This window comes from Sebastes fasciatus, chromosome 14, assembly GCF_043250625.1.
Source record: "Sebastes fasciatus isolate fSebFas1 chromosome 14, fSebFas1.pri, whole genome shotgun sequence".
Taxonomy (NCBI): domain Eukaryota; kingdom Metazoa; phylum Chordata; class Actinopteri; order Perciformes; family Sebastidae; genus Sebastes; species Sebastes fasciatus.
Genome location: NC_133808.1, coordinates 10,180,495 through 10,196,050, shown reverse-complemented (window position 1 = coordinate 10,196,050; position 15,556 = coordinate 10,180,495). Strand labels below are relative to the sequence as shown.

General features: G+C 40.2%; 2 protein-coding genes across 19 annotated transcripts in view; one reads left to right on the top strand and one right to left on the bottom strand.

Moving 5' to 3' along the window:
- The window catches only part of nalcn (sodium leak channel, non-selective), a 99,266-nt gene extending 96,341 nt beyond the window's left edge, over positions 1 to 2,925 (bottom strand). For 3 of the 17 annotated variants that reach the window (XM_074658660.1, XM_074658661.1, XM_074658670.1), the window contains exon 1: positions 2,736 to 2,885. Coding sequence is in view for 2 of the 17 variants with exons in the window: in XM_074658658.1 (XP_074514759.1) it covers positions 2,736 to 2,783 (48 nt within the window). In the remaining 15 variants the exon portion in view is untranslated. The other 14 variants (XM_074658662.1, XM_074658668.1, XM_074658674.1 and 11 more) reach the window with 8 other exon arrangements.
- Positions 2,926 to 7,610: 4,685 nt separating this feature from the next.
- The window catches only part of itgbl1 (integrin, beta-like 1), a 60,842-nt gene continuing 52,896 nt past the window's right edge, over positions 7,611 to 15,556 (top strand). Inside the window, exons 1-2 of one of the 2 annotated variants that reach the window (XR_012597104.1) lie at positions 7,611 to 7,910; positions 13,318 to 13,520. Coding sequence is in view for 1 of the 2 variants with exons in the window: in XM_074658646.1 (XP_074514747.1) it covers positions 7,819 to 7,910; positions 13,318 to 13,520 (295 nt within the window). In the remaining variant the exon portion in view is untranslated. The remainder of the gene's footprint in view (positions 7,911 to 13,317; positions 13,521 to 15,556) is intronic. The other variant, XM_074658646.1, reaches the window with a different exon arrangement.

Sequence of the window (15,556 nt, the reverse complement as noted above, 5' to 3'; positions counted from 1 at the left end):
CAGGGTCTAAGTGCTATTATGTGGGAGTATAGGTGGCAAAGACTGCAATTACTTTCCCATTTGGAGAGAGGACGTGTTGCTCATGGGCAGGATGCGATCACTGGGCAGATTAATTGTAACTGTGAGTATTTGTTGGAGTCTGCAAACTTTCTTCACTGGAGTTTTATTCTTTAATAGAGTGTGCTCTGGCAGTATCATCTGAGAAAAAGTTTGGTTGATGTGGGCAGCACATTTGTAAACCTCTTTGTTGGTGTCCCTAGCTGTTCTCATTGACCTTGTTTCCAGCAGCAGCAGGCATTTCTTTTCTGACAAGATGCCCTGATACTGTAAACCCACTGTATGCTACCTGCCCAGCGCCAAACAGAAGAGAAGACAGACAAAGTAAGCAACTAGCTAGTGAACATAGTGGAGCATTTAGCAGCTTAAGAGCCAGAGCGGTAGATATTTCCTTCAGGGATTGTAGGCGACCGAGACAGAGCTAAAAGGATAGTGAATATTGCGTTAGTGGCCAGAAACACAACTCCAAATGAATGCTATGCATACTTGCTAACCCTCCCATTTTTCCCGGGAGACTCCTGTTTTTCATTGTCCTCTCCCGGTTTCCTCCCAGGGTCACAATTCTCCCGATTTATGGCAATTCTTTAACACCTTTTTTTACTTTTCCTTATTTCAACTGGTCTCTGACACTGCACAGCGTGTATATTGAAATCCTCCTCATTTTTTAGGTCTCAAGGTTGGCAAGTCTGATGTTATGAGCAACTTGATGAGTAAATGGGAAACTGTTTGTGACTTTATATGCATGTCAAAGGCAAAGCTGTGTTTAGAGCCAGCTTTGCTGGGTGCTGGGCAGGCAGCATACAGTGGGTTTTATCAGAGCTTTTCTGCTGAAAGCACCTGCCTGCTGCTTCTGAAAATGACATAGATTGCAGCATAGATACATTGTTAATATCAGAATATGAATTAGAGCAGCTTCAAGGTTGAGGCATTAGGTCAAACACTCAGCCCTGAAACAAAAATACCATATCCTTGCCACAATTGACACCGTCTGTGGCATAATGCATTACAAATGTTCATTAGCATTACATACTTAATATGTTTGTGTCATTTGCATGTTAAAATGTTATCAAACAACATTCTGTTTGCAGCGAGGGATGCACCGATCCGACTATTTCAGTCCCGATACCGATTGCCGATCCAATACCAATGTTTAATTAATAAGCTGTATGCCTCACTGTGTGGAAGTGACTGGGATCATTCTTTTATGTGTAATGCAACAATAGGATTGACTGAAACATTCCTTTTAAACTTTGTAAAACTAAATGTAACAAATAAATACATAGATACAATATATATTTAATTGAATAGATCGGCCCCATCCTCACCAATACCCAACCCAGCTATTTGAGTTAGTATCAGCCCGGTATCCGATCCAGTATCGGTATCGGTGCATCCCAATTTGCAGCATTTTAGTGGTCAGTACAAATTTCATAAAGAAGTTATTGTGCGGATAACTTATTTTTTCTTGAAGAAAAATCCATATCAATCTTGGGAATCTTGTTAAAAGCTATACTTGGTCACATTAGATCTGGAGGTGGTGGCAGAGAGGAGGATGAGGAGGAAGCTGGATGCTATCCTGGATAACCCACCGACCCCCTCCATGATGAGTCATGAGGAGCACCTTCAGCCACAGACTCATCCCCCCTCGGCACAACACAAAGCGTCTGGGTCAGTCCTTCATGCTGGTAGCCATCAGGCTCCACAACCAAGGCTGACCCCCATATGAGAACTATGAGGACTAAGGCTGACCCCCATATGAGAACTATGAGGACTTTAAGAACTTTAAACATGCACTATATCTGCAACCATCTTGGACTCTAACCACTGGCGCACTTTACACTTACTTTACACTATACATCCTATATACCACTTTATAGACTGCACATATGTACATATTACATGTATTTATTATACATACTAAATTTATTTATTGACGGACTGTACACACTATGTTCACCCATTCACTCTGTATCTTTTATATCTCTATTATTGTTTTTATCATTTTTGTATACCTTTACCTCTCCTGTGTTTCACTCTGTTTGCTGATGTTGCTGCTTTGGCACCTGAATTTCCCTCTGGGGATTAATAAAGGTTCATCTTATCTTATCTTATCTTATGGCTGACCCACTATGGCCTGGCAGGCTTCAATGGGTGACTGTGAAATCCTTAAAAAACTCTTTTGGGGAAACATGCTCAACCTCCTCATCATCAACACACAACAAGCTGCTGTGTGGCATTATATATGCGTCCTGTTAAATGGCTGTTACACAACTGGATGTCAATCATGATGAAATGCACATCCATACTGAGATGGAGAGCTGAGTGAATGACGGAGCCAAGGTTACTATGGAAACGGATGAGAGCTAAGGTGCTACATTGGGGGAGAAAAACAACAACAAGCTAAACACAGGACGTATACAGAATATAGTAGGTCCTAAACGAAGCTAATAGGATATGTGACAACATGGCCACGTGGTAGTGTAGCAAATACACGACAATATTGTATATCAAGGCCTACTCCGGAGGATGAGGAGGTCTCCACTTCCTGGACAAGCTAGCGCAGCAGCAGCAGCAGCAGCATCAGTAGCATCCTTAAAAAGCACCACAGCTGGATGTCCGGTTATATAACGTTACAGTGCAGCAGCAGCGGGGTTAAGAAGACATACTGAAACACTTACGAGAGGAGGTTGTCCCTTATCTGCCTTGTCTCGTCCTGTCCATGACATCAGCTGTTTTCCGGGTGTGTATGTTTGGGACCGTGTGGGAGAGAGTGCGGGAGCGCGCGCAGGTTTCCAATCACATCAACACACAGCACCGGGCGCATGCAGCGGAGGCGCGCGCAGCCGTCTCCATGGTAACAAGTCGAAGGTCCTCAAGTTGCTGCATCACAGTTTCCCCATATATACTTTTAATTTGCCTCGATTCTCCTCACTTGTTTTGGTCCTATAATGACAAATTGTGGCAGACTAACACCTCCATGGGATGGGAGGGACCCAAAGGGATGGATTTGGGGGTGGGGAAAGGGTGGCGCACAAGTTTTTATTTAAATTATTTTTTGTTGTTAGTGGGGTTTTTGTTTGTTTTTTCTTCCTGTTTGTTTTTTTTGTTTTTTTCTTTCTTTTCTTTTTCTGTAGCTGCTTGCCAATTTCGTATTGATTAGTACATGGATATTTGTGAATATATTCTTTTACTCTATTGGTGATCTATCAAATTGTAACCCCACCCTATATAACTATGCCTAAATACCAATAAAAAGAAAAACAATTTCATTATTTTTTTGGCCTCGATTCTCCTCACTTGTGTTGGTCCTATAATGACAAATTGTGGCAGACTAACACCTCCATAATAAAAAAAAAACCAGTAGGCCTATTCTTAAAAAAACTATTTCATTATTTTTCTCTCTTCTAATTGCTGCTATTTTTAAATAGATAATTCATACAGCACCTTCTCACAAAAAAGTGCAATAAACAAGTGCAATACCTCAATCATATATCTTATATTGTATATGTTCTTAATATGACTTGTACAAAGTATTTCTTATATATGTACATTCATACTTCCTGATATGTATATGTTCTTAATATGCCTATAATACAAAGTATTTCCTTTTATTATTGTAATATAACTTATTATTTTTAATGGAGCTTCCCAGCAAAAAGCTTTTCACACGATTGTACTTGTATAACCGGTGTGACAATAAACATCTTGAATCTTGAATGTTGAATCTTGAATCTTGAATCCTTCAATGACATAAGTGACAAGTTTCCTATTAATATGTTGTTGAAGTTTTTCTATCTCCCTCCTCATGTTGCTCTTCCTGAGTTTTTTTTTTCTTCATTTTTTCCCCATTAAAGGGGACCTATTGTGCTTACTTTCAGGTGCATATGTATTTTGGTGCTCCAAATGGCATCTGCAGGATTACACAGACAGGAGGAAAACAACCAATCAGAGCCAAGCTGGAGCCTGCTGTCTCTGAGCCGGTTGTCAATCACTCGCAAACTCTGATCAAATGGTCAAACTATAGCGCTGATGAATATGAATCAATATTCTGTTACTGTAATGCCTATTTCTCGCCTCAAATATTTTCAGAAACATGTAATGTACTGTTTAGCTGTAAAATGAGAACGTTTGTGACCCGGCAGCAATGTTGAGATAAGTTAAGGACGTACCAAGCACTGCCCACCAGCTGGAGCAAACTTTCTCATTTTACAGCAAAACAGTACACTACAAGATGTTTCTGAAAACATTTGAGGAGAAATAGGCATTACAGTAACAGAATATTGATTCATATTCATCAGCACTCCCTTGTTTGACCGTTTGATCGGAGTTCGTGAGTGATTGACAGCTGCCTCTGCTGAATGAACAGCCAATACGAACGCTCTCTGAAATGGCCTGTGATTGGCCAAAGTCTCCCATCATGGGCTAAAGCCTGAAAACAGAGCCATGATGAGTTGCAGAAGTCTAGTTATCTCTCTTGAACACTTGAAATACAATATGCTGAAAGGTTATAATGGAATTTTTGCCCAATGATGCCAAAATATTAGGACCTATTATGCTTATTTACAGTTGCATCCTTGTATTTTGGGTTTGAACTAGAACATGTCTACATGCTGTAATGTTCAAAAAACACTTTAATTTTTCATACCGGCTTTACCGGCAGCACCTTTTTTCACCCTCTAGCCTCTGAAAAGCCCAGTCTGCTCTGATTGGTCAACTGAACCAAACTCTTCGGTCTCCACTCCAGCTCCACTCTAACTAGCTTTGATTGAGGCCGTGCCAAACTAGCCGCTAGGCAGGTATTATGCGAATGTGTTACTTGGTGACATCACCATGTTACGGAAGAAAGGTGGGACTTCAAGTGAGGCATTTCATGCAGTTCAGGCAGTGTTTCTGTGGCAAATTTGTGATATTGGGCTATAGGCATACATAAAATTGACTTGACTTGACTTCTAATCATTTCTAAAGTTTGCCAAGTAAAACAAAGTATAAACTTTTTTATGCATACCTCTGATTGAAGTCCTCATACATTATTGAGTACAATGCTGTCAGGTCAACTCAGAGCAGTGTAGAGTTCCTGTGGGATGAAAGGTGCAAGCTGAAAGATTCACTTCAGCCTGCTGTGTGTAGCTGACATAGCTGTTCATAGGGTATTCCTTCCTTTGGCCTGGGCTTGTATCAAACAGTTTAAATGGTGCCAGAGTACAAAATGTGCAGACCATTGTCTGGAGGAAGCATTGGATTAACATCATTGGTTGCTTAAAAAAACTCATATCAAACCAATAATGTGGTAGTCCTATGAGGTGATTCTGAAGTGAGGTAATGTGAAGGTCACCAGCTGCAACAGTGTGTGGCTAGTATTGTTTTCACTATGCAAGTCTGTGTGTGTGTCATCATGGCAAAATGTGTTCAAGGAGACACTTACTGTAACGGGAACTATCAAAGAGGCAGTTTTGAGTGCTTTGCCAGGTGTTTATATGTCTGTCTGTCTGTCTGTCTGTGGACAGATTGTGTGCAAGATGCAGACACGAAACTTTACAGGTGTGTAGTTGAGATCAACATGAACGCCACTGGCCGTTTATATTGCGTAGCAGCTGGTGTGCTCCCATTGCAAGATGGTCTCTAGTTTTGTTTTGTTTTTGTTTTTCTCTCATTTAAATAACGTGTGTTAAAACATGTTTTTGTCTATAGTTAGTAATGCACCATACCAGTAGGGGTTATTATAGTGGGTGAAAATTGTCTCAATAATTTTAATGATTTTATAAAAATCTTCAGTGAAGACTTGAAAAAAGTTGCAACTCAATTCAAGAATTTACCTTCCGTTTCTTTCATTAGAGTGCAGACAAATACTCAAATGCAGTCAGAGACACTTGGCTCGAGGACTGACCGTTTGACCATACACAGTTAGATTTAGCAGAAAAAAAACTCTGCTCTTTGGTGGAGCTCTCAATAGTCCATACAGCAACAAAGATGCTGCTGGTAGTGGCTAGAAGGTAACCAGCAAACTGGGGAAACTCTCGCAAGATTGTTAAGGTTAGGCATTTTTTCAAATCTCAGATCAGATTTTGCAATTTGCGGGCTCCCTTCTAGACACCACCGATTCTGCTGGGGGAAGTAATCCTCCCTTAAAGGGACAGTGTGTAGGATTTGGCCACATTTACTGGTGTGGTTGCAGATTTCATCCAACTGAGTACCCCTCCATTCACTCCTTCCTTACCATGACTGCGGTAACGTGAGCCACCGAGGGCAAAACCGTGGTAACACAGTTGGCCTCGCTCAGAGGCGATCCTCACCAAGATAACACTACTTTCGGAGCAACGAAAATCAGACGGCAGCTGGTGGTACCACGGTTTTGCACTCTGTGGCTCCCATTACCGCAGTTTCACAAGCATATCGGAGAACTACGGTGGCCTTCAGGTAACGTAAAACGCAAAAGAGACAGTTTTTAGTTTGTCTATTCTGGGATACTCTAGAAACATGGTGGAGCAACATGGCGGACTCCATGAAGAAGACCCGTTCCCTATGTAGATATGAAAGGCTCATTCTAAGCTAACGATACACTAATGAAAATGTAGTTATGAATATTATTTTCTATTTTTGAGCATAGATCCCTTGAAATGTTACATACTGTTCCTTTTACATACACATACATGAACACTGAGCTTAGCACATAAGGAAGAGATGGGGATGGTGGAGTGCATGCATGTATCAGCACAGTCATAAGAAGTATGAAGGATATCAATCAGTTAATAGTGTCATAGCAAGGAACTATTACTACTACTATTAAATGTCTACTGCAAAAATGTCTAAACAAGTACAACATCAGTACCCTTCCTCAGCTTACACGATGCTTCATTCATTGTTCATGCACAAGAGCAAACAAAGGTATATGTTGCATATTACTCGTCTGACTCCACTGCTATTCCAAAAACCTTCTTGGTCCAAACAACATTAGTATAGATTGGATGGTATAGTGCCTTGACTGTCACTGAACGGCAGACAGTCTTTTGAGACCCATCGAAATAGAATTTTTGCATTCAGCTTTGCTTGAAATTAAATTTGTTCTGTCGGATCAGAGTCAAATGGATGTTACTATTTCTGCAGTGTCGTTTGAGGCCCCCCTCTATTCTCCATTTTGGAAAAATACAGGTGTTACTAATAACATTAACGACGACTCTTTTTCCATCCAAGTGTCCCAGTAAGTTATGACTAAGCTATGTGTGACAGTGAGCCAGCATGCGCAATACCAGGACCCTGATCCTGGAGCAGCTAAATGGGATTGAGCCATCATTATTATGTCATCATTCGCACACATGTGCTTTTCTTACTGTGACATGTCAAAATGTATTCAGATAAAAAAGGCCTATTTCATCATAAGGAAAGATAGAAACAAAACTGCAGCACCATATAGAGAGATCATCTGGAAAAGGAATGGGAAAAAAGTGAAACAAAACATTAAAACAGTCTGCTTCTAATTACATCTCAAACTGGTGACTTAACTTTTTATTTTGGCAGTTTTCCCCGCTCCAGCTCCTGCCCAGGCCTGTGTCTGAAAGTCAAGACTAATCAAAGGCACTTGTACGGAGAGAACTGTTGGCCTCTGAAGGGACTCAGCCAGTTCAGTCCAGCCTGCTGCTCTTTCTCTCCTTCTCTCTTTTTTCTTTTCCCCTCTCACTCTCTCTTCCTGTCCTGTCTGTTTAGGGAGAGAAAGATTTGGGAAATTCCTTTAAGCTACTTTACTTCAGGTTTCTCTGGGATTTAAACATGCACTCTGAGGTTTTGGTACAGTCCATGTTGGCGCCGTTGTTTCTGATTCTGCTCTCAGCCGTGGAGGACACTTTGTTACAATCGGTGAGGTGAGTTTCTACACAGCTTTGTTTTTTCTTGTTTATTTTTGGGGTAGTCTAGAGAGCAAGATGGAAGAGGGAGGTGCAGAGTCTTGCTGACAAAGACAACATTTGGAGATGTGGGAAAGTTTAGGAGTCTCTATACATGTAGTTTGCACTTGCAGCTTTTCCGTGGAGTTTCTTTATGTGGCTTTTTCTTGCCAATAATTCTGCATGCCAAGTCATGGGAGGAAAAGTCTGCTTCTCTGTTCCCATTATTCATAGCACTTTTATAGCACTTTTTGAAAAACCTTAATTAATTTATTTTCATTTGGACACTTCTGCTGACGTGACAATGCTCTGACAGCTTTCATGGTCGTGGGTTTGGTGCAAAGAGCTTTAGTGACATTTTGGCTGGCTGGAGTGAGAGTTAGGTTTCAAAATCTTCTACTGCGCAATAACTTGTAGTCCCAACAAAAATTTAAGTAAGGAGGAAAATGCATAAACCTCATATGTGTAAACACATTCATGCTAAAAAATTGACTGCAAGAAGGAAACTTTTGTACAATACTGTATCATCTTTTTTTTGCTTTTTAATGAAATCAGGAATGTTTCACTTAAAGCAGCAGTGGGTAGAAATGGGGCAAATATTATTAAAAAAAGTTATTTTTATAAAGCGGTCACTATATCCTGACAGTACTGAAAATCATCAAAAAATCATATGCCTCTGTGTCCGTCGGTGTCCTCCTGTGCTCCTAATGGCATCTGCAAGATTTCACAGACCGGAGGAAAACAACAAATCAGAGCCAAGCTGGAGCCTTGCCGTCTCTGAGCAGCTGTCAATCACTCACAAACTCTGATCAAACGGTCAAACTATAGCGCTGATCAAATATGAATCGATATTCTGTTACTGTAATGACTATTTCTCGCTTCAAATGTTTTCAGAAAGATCTTGTACTGTACTGTTAAATGAGAAAGTTTGTGACCCGGCAGCCATGCTCGGATCAGTTGAGGTGCAGAAGTCTAGTTTTCTCTCAGAACACTTGAATTGCAATATGCTGAAAGGTTATTATGGATTTTTTTGCCCAATGATGTCAAAAACATTCTTTTAAAAAAATATCACATTTAACTGGAATCAAGTTTGAAACTGGGAAGGATGACATGAAGTCGATCACTGGAATTGGCTAAAATATGAAAAAAACAAAAAACATTTCTGTTTACCTTGGCCCTTTACAGTAGAGCATGAGTCTGCAAATCTGCTGGCTTAATGTTGCCATTTGATTCAAACTTAAATCGAATGCAGAGGGGGTGTTTTCTCCAAGCAGGTGCACCATGCCTGTGTAGTAATTATATTGTGTATGTTTATAGTGTAGCCTACACTGCATAGCATTTATTAGACAACAGTGGCAAACCCACATATGCTTTACCACAGGAAGCAACATCTCCTGAGAATCAGGTGATTATAGTGTTTTCCTCTGTTTAAATTATGCATTTCCAAACAATTCTTACCTTGCTTGTTTACCAGGTATGTCATCATAACAACTTGACAGTGGCAAAACAAGCAGGTGTGAAACAATCAATAATGAAGTTTATGTTTTGTAACATCAGTTCTAAGAACACAGGTGCAGCCACTGACTGAGCGCTATGACAATGTGCGTACAATGCTCAATCCAATCAACATCCAAAATGTCAACAATTAAGGCTGCCGAGGCAAGATTAAAGGGTAATTTTGGTATTTTTCAACCTGGACCCTATTTATATATCCTATGTTTTTGTGTCTAACTGACTAATAAGGACAACAATTTCTGAAATTGGTCCATTATTGAGTGAGATCGCTGCTCACGGCAGCTGCTCACGGGCTGCAATATTGTGCCACTGGGGCAAGCTGGCACCGTCATTTACGTCCACTAGAAGTGCTTGTTTCTGCCATGGCAGACTCTGATTGTTATTATAAGTGTCTGACATTATGGACAGAGTCTTGCTAAAGGAGAAATCTCATTTTGCAATCTGGCGAGTTGACGTGTTGCCGGAAGACAAAGATGGAAACGTGGAATACATCCATGGTGAAAACGCGAGTGACAGCCGGGCAGAGTTTATCGTGTTGGAGTACAGAAAGCGTAACTAAAAGATTTTCAATTTCATAGCTGAATATTTAGTTGATTTCAACAACGTGGTTGAGGTCTTTGAATTCGATAGCCGCCCGTATTTATTTGAGTCAGAGTATATCGATATTCAGATTTTCGCAACGGGTCCTTTCCATAATGCCTGTCAGTGACAAAAACAAGCACTTTTAGTGGACATACCGTTACATTGATGCTGCTCACTTGCCCCTGCATCTCGTTAATAATAATAGGCTGTTTAGTCAGATTCAGTGGTGTGAATATTGTTTACTATTTCTTCCTATGATGTTTTTCATTTCCTCTCATGCAGTCATAGAAGCATTAGCTTTAGTCTTTGTGTTTTGCTCAAATTAATTATTTTATAGAATTTGTGAGGCAGCATCAGCAGTTTTTAACAGAAGTGGTGAGGCGGCATTACTAAACTTGTTTGGTCCTCACTTACAGCTCAATGTGTCACAGTACTAATTGTAGGTTGCTGCTCACTGAACATATACACACATTGTACCTGCAATTATATCAGTTTATTCCATCCTGCTGGCAGAATAGGATTGTTGCTACAGTATGGACCTAGGCTAACATGTTAGTTCTTTCTTGTGTTTATTGTACAGTATGGCATTAATATCAAGAACCTCTGGTATGTTCATTCTCACAGAGGCTGTGGGTTCCTTTTTTTTCTTCTTTCCCAAATGACAGTGGGGGTAAATGCATTCAGCTGCACTGTCCTGGACGTAAAAGAACACCTGTTGTTCTTAGGTACAGCAGCAGCATGCAACTGTTTGAGAAAAATCTCCTTGGTGGGCTCAAATGGCTCCTTTGACAAAGCCATGAGCCCTACAGGAAGGAATCACTGGGTGGCTGACAGGCGCACAGTTGGCCTCCGTTGCCTCACCCTCTGAGGGAAGCATTTTGAGTTCAGATGGTGAAAGACAAATGTCTTGTTGAAACACAAGTGCCAGATAAAATAAGTTGACATAGCAGATCTGGTTTATGATGTTGTGGTGCAGCCATTACGGGCTACCCCCGAATTGACTGTTATCAGGCCATTAAATAGCTGTTATCAGTCGCTGTAAGCACCTAAAACTATCTACTATGTAATGCTCTCAACACTGGAATTATCTGCATTTGGGTCCAACTCTGTTTTCCCTGAAAAACCTTGACAGGAAGTCATCTCAATGTCATGTAGCCATGTTATCATGGGAAAAGACTGTTATCAAGTCATTAAATGGGGCGTTATCAGTGGTTATAAGCCTCATAGATGTGGGTCAGTAGGGCCCTTCTACACCCATCAGTAGGTTTTGTCATTTATTGACATGGGTTGATCACCAAAAGAAGGAATAAAAGAAGACAACAGCGATGATGGGAGCAAAAGCGGAAGTGAGGCGCTGTAGTATATACCTGTAGATAGCGTGAAACTAGGCATAGCAGGCCCCTACTGACCCACATCTATGTTGCTTATAACAAGCGATAACACACATTTAAACACACATTTAATGGCTTGATAACAGTTGAATCAGGTACAAAAGACTAGGGCTCATTCTGATTAGCAGATACATTCAAAATTCAGTGTGCTGCTTTACAGAGTAAAGGGCCATCTGTGGGTGAAGCCTGTGTGAAATGGAAGTTGTATAACCTCCCCATGACACATGGAACACACATTCTTTATTTCATTTGAATGGGAGCGTCAGGAACACTTGATCTGTGGATTGTTTGAAGTGTGTCTACTGTTTCCAGACTGGACAGTTTGGGAGGGCAGGATTAGAAAAAGAATGTCAGACGGTGTCCAAATGAAACAAATCTCACCCAGAGATCCCGTGGAGTAAAAACGAGGCTCAGCAACAGCTGCTGGAGAAAGGTGAAGCTGGTTCTGTCCTATTTGATTTGTTTGATTTATTAGCTTAATCTTTCACATTTTGTTTTGTGTTTCCTAGGCGTTTGTTTTTTTCGTGATGTAGACCCAAACAGGCTGGCTGTGTGTTTTAAGAGGTTACATTCTTCCCACTATTCTTCATCTTAGATGTGTTTTTCCTTTATGATATTGCAGTGAAATGCTCACATATTAAAGGGAAGTTGAAAATCGAATTTTTGTTATGCTCAAATTTGTATGTGCACAGTATAGGCGACAGAAGATTAAACAGTGAAGCAATGAAACTGTGTTCACTTTGCAGCTAAACACCATTTGTCAAAAGTTCCCATCAAGAGGTCACATGATCCAACAAGCACTCCCCCCTCAGTTGACCTCAGCCGTGTTGTGTGTGTCCTAGTTTAAACCACACATTTATAAAGAAATCTACAAAGAAAAGAAAAGTTTATACATGTAATAATATACAATGCATTATAACCACACGCACATAATGCGATGTAATCTTCTTATAGCACTGTAGAATCATAGGTATAAGCACTCATAAATATACACAATGCTTTATAACAATAATCACAACACATTATAAATAATTTTATATTGAATTATAAGGTCAAGTTTCATAATATTTATTATTGCTGGTGACTCACTGGTATTTTTTTGGAAGAATAGTGGTGTGATATAATTTCCATAGTTGTATGATATTTTTATAATGCATTATAATCACTGTTATAATGCGTTATAATGTGGTTATAAGTTACCATAAGTGGCCAATGTTTTGCTTTAAGTAAAGTGAAAAATTACACAATGTCATCAAATTAATTTTCACTTTACTTAAAGCAAACAATGACTGCTTGGAGTAACTAATAATCACATTAGAATAGTGATTATAATGCATTTTAAAACTTGATATATTACAACTATGGGCATTATAATACACCCTACAACCACAAGAAAATGTCAGTGAGTGACCAGCAATATTAAATGTTTATAATGTGTTATGAATTTCGTAATAAACCATTATGGATATTCATGAGCGTGAATAATTATAATTATACAGTGCAATAAGCATATTATAACGCATTAGAAATATGCTTATAATGCATTATGGACATGGGCATCATAGAGTGTTACTGGAAACGGCTCTGCATTTTGAACCTTGGACTCGTGCCTCATCTATGGGTCTCTCAAACACACTCTATTAAACTATATATAGGAGAAAATGAATGTGTATATCCATACATATATAAATACTATACATACCAAATATCATGAATGGATCCTTTTTGATGCATAAAAGGTAGACATTGCTGCCGCATCTGAGCAGCAAAGGTATTGTATCTTCGCTCAGATGTGGTATTCTGTATTTAAAACAGATACAGGTGGCGACACACTTGACCCTTGACCTCAGAAGTTTCCAAAGCTGCATAACAACTGACCTTCTTTTTTTTTCCCCCAGCCAGGTGGGTGGTGTGTGTAGGCTGTCCGCAGAGTCGTCCCTGCGCCGCTGCCGGACACCTGACAGCAAGATCTGCAGTGGGAGGGGCAAGTGTGACTGCGGCATCTGCACCTGCGAGGCCACGGATCCGGGGAAGTTCTACGGTTCGCGCTGCGAGTGCCACGACTGGGTCTGTGCTACGCTTAATGGGAAAACTTGCAATGGTATTGACACATAAGACAACTTGACGGTTTGGTGTTATAGCGAGGAGTCAAATATATCACAGCGCTGTTTTATTGGCATATTTTCTGATAAAAGTTTGACTGTCCGAGTTTCATGTGAAGTAGTGTACAGGCACATGGCTCCACATATTTTACTACTTGGGCATGGTTGTTAGTGACGGCTCAGTTATTGATGCAGCAGAGCTCCTCACTGTGGGCTTGCAACAGAGAAGCTTGGCAAATGGACTTTCCAGCTGATGTTTCGCGTGTGTTTCAGCCAGGTGCAAAGGAAGCATACAAAGCTTAAGGATGTAATTCAAAAATCTATTTGATTTATTTAGGCTTTTAATATCCCTTTCCTTTTATCATATCAAATAAAGAAACATGGATTTCACAGACTTGGAGTGGATTTAGAGCATTTCGGTTTTATTGCCAAATCAGAGGGGTGTAGTATTGTTTCTTTGAGGCATCACCATGGCAGCACTTCAAAGGGTTTCATTGGTAATAGACAGTGGGTTGATTCAAGTGCGTTATACCAAGGAATTAGCTTTTGTTGGGAGGCACAGCTTTGAACTTAGCCTGTTGCCTGAAATGTTACAAGCTCTCAGAAAGAACACTTGAGAGTGCATCAATTCACTTGAGATACTCTCCACGTTTGCACACGTGCTTTCCAAGATGAGCACAGATTTCGCAGACATGCATATTACAACAAAAGGCTACTTGTAGCTCATTGAGCAAGCTGGACATCATCAGATGAGCTAATGTATTACCAAAAGAGAAAAGTAAAACTAATACAACAGCCCTGTAATAAATCTCACCTTCATGAAGGTTACAGTTTTGTTTTTTTTAAACTAGTTTAGGTTGAGCTAACAAGCCCAGCCTAAACTAGACTAGGTGATTCTTAGCAGCAGTGGTTTTATGGTGCTCTTTTTGTTGAAGCTGCTATAATCAATATTTTTATATTAACAATAAATCAACGACTAGATGTGATGTGAGAGGGATAGCTCGTGGTGACAAACTTGCAGAGATTGATCAACTGGCCCCCCAGTTCCCCTCTGCCCTACGGAGCTTTATCCATCCATCCATCCACCCATTCATCCATCTTCAACCGCATATCCGGGGTCGGGTCGCAAGGGCAACAGCTCCAGCAGGGAGCTTCATATCGTTCTATATTTAGCATCTGTTCATAGCTTGTTGCACTTTTAAAGGTTTTTCAGTGTTTGTGCAGATGCATTTGGGTATCTGGAGTGCCTACCAACACAGAAACTGTGAAATAAGACAAACCAGTGATTTTTTTTGTGGGCTGCCTAGATCAGAAACAATGTGATTCAACAAGCCATTGAGATTTGCCTCCCCTTTCTATGTCACATGCAGGCTCATTAGAATATACCGACCCCGGCTTGAGAACTGCCTTTGCAAAGGTGTACCATATTGTGTTCAGTTGTCACCATATAACTAACAACAGTTGCTATTTTCATTTATACCAGTCAAATGACCACAGAAAACTCCTACTGTATTTCTATGGAACTACCTTTGCAAAGGTGCACCATATTTTTCTCGCAAGCCAATCCGGGCAGACTGGGCTTTTTCAGGAGGGGGTCTTAAAGAGACAGGCGCTAAAACGGAGCGTTTCAGACAGAGGGTGAATACAGGTATATTCAGACAGACCATATGAGAAAAATAATGTGTTTTTTGAACATTTAAGCATGTAAACATGTTCTAATAGAAACCCAAAATACAAGTATTAACCTGAAAATGAGCATGATATGTGCCCTTTAATGTAGGTAGGTTAAAAAGGGGTCCATTTGGGGGAAGTTTGTGGCTATGTTAAATATAGTATCACATTAAACTGAGTTTTTTTCTTACATTTAGTCTACTCTTATTGGTATAAATGTGGCAAACAAACCAGAAGAAACATCTCTCAGTATAACACAATACAACTGAACAGCACCACAAATTACACCCTCTACAATGACCACACCTATAAATCAATTCCTAACACATTAATAAACTGGCAACTGAGGTAGAGCATAAACCTA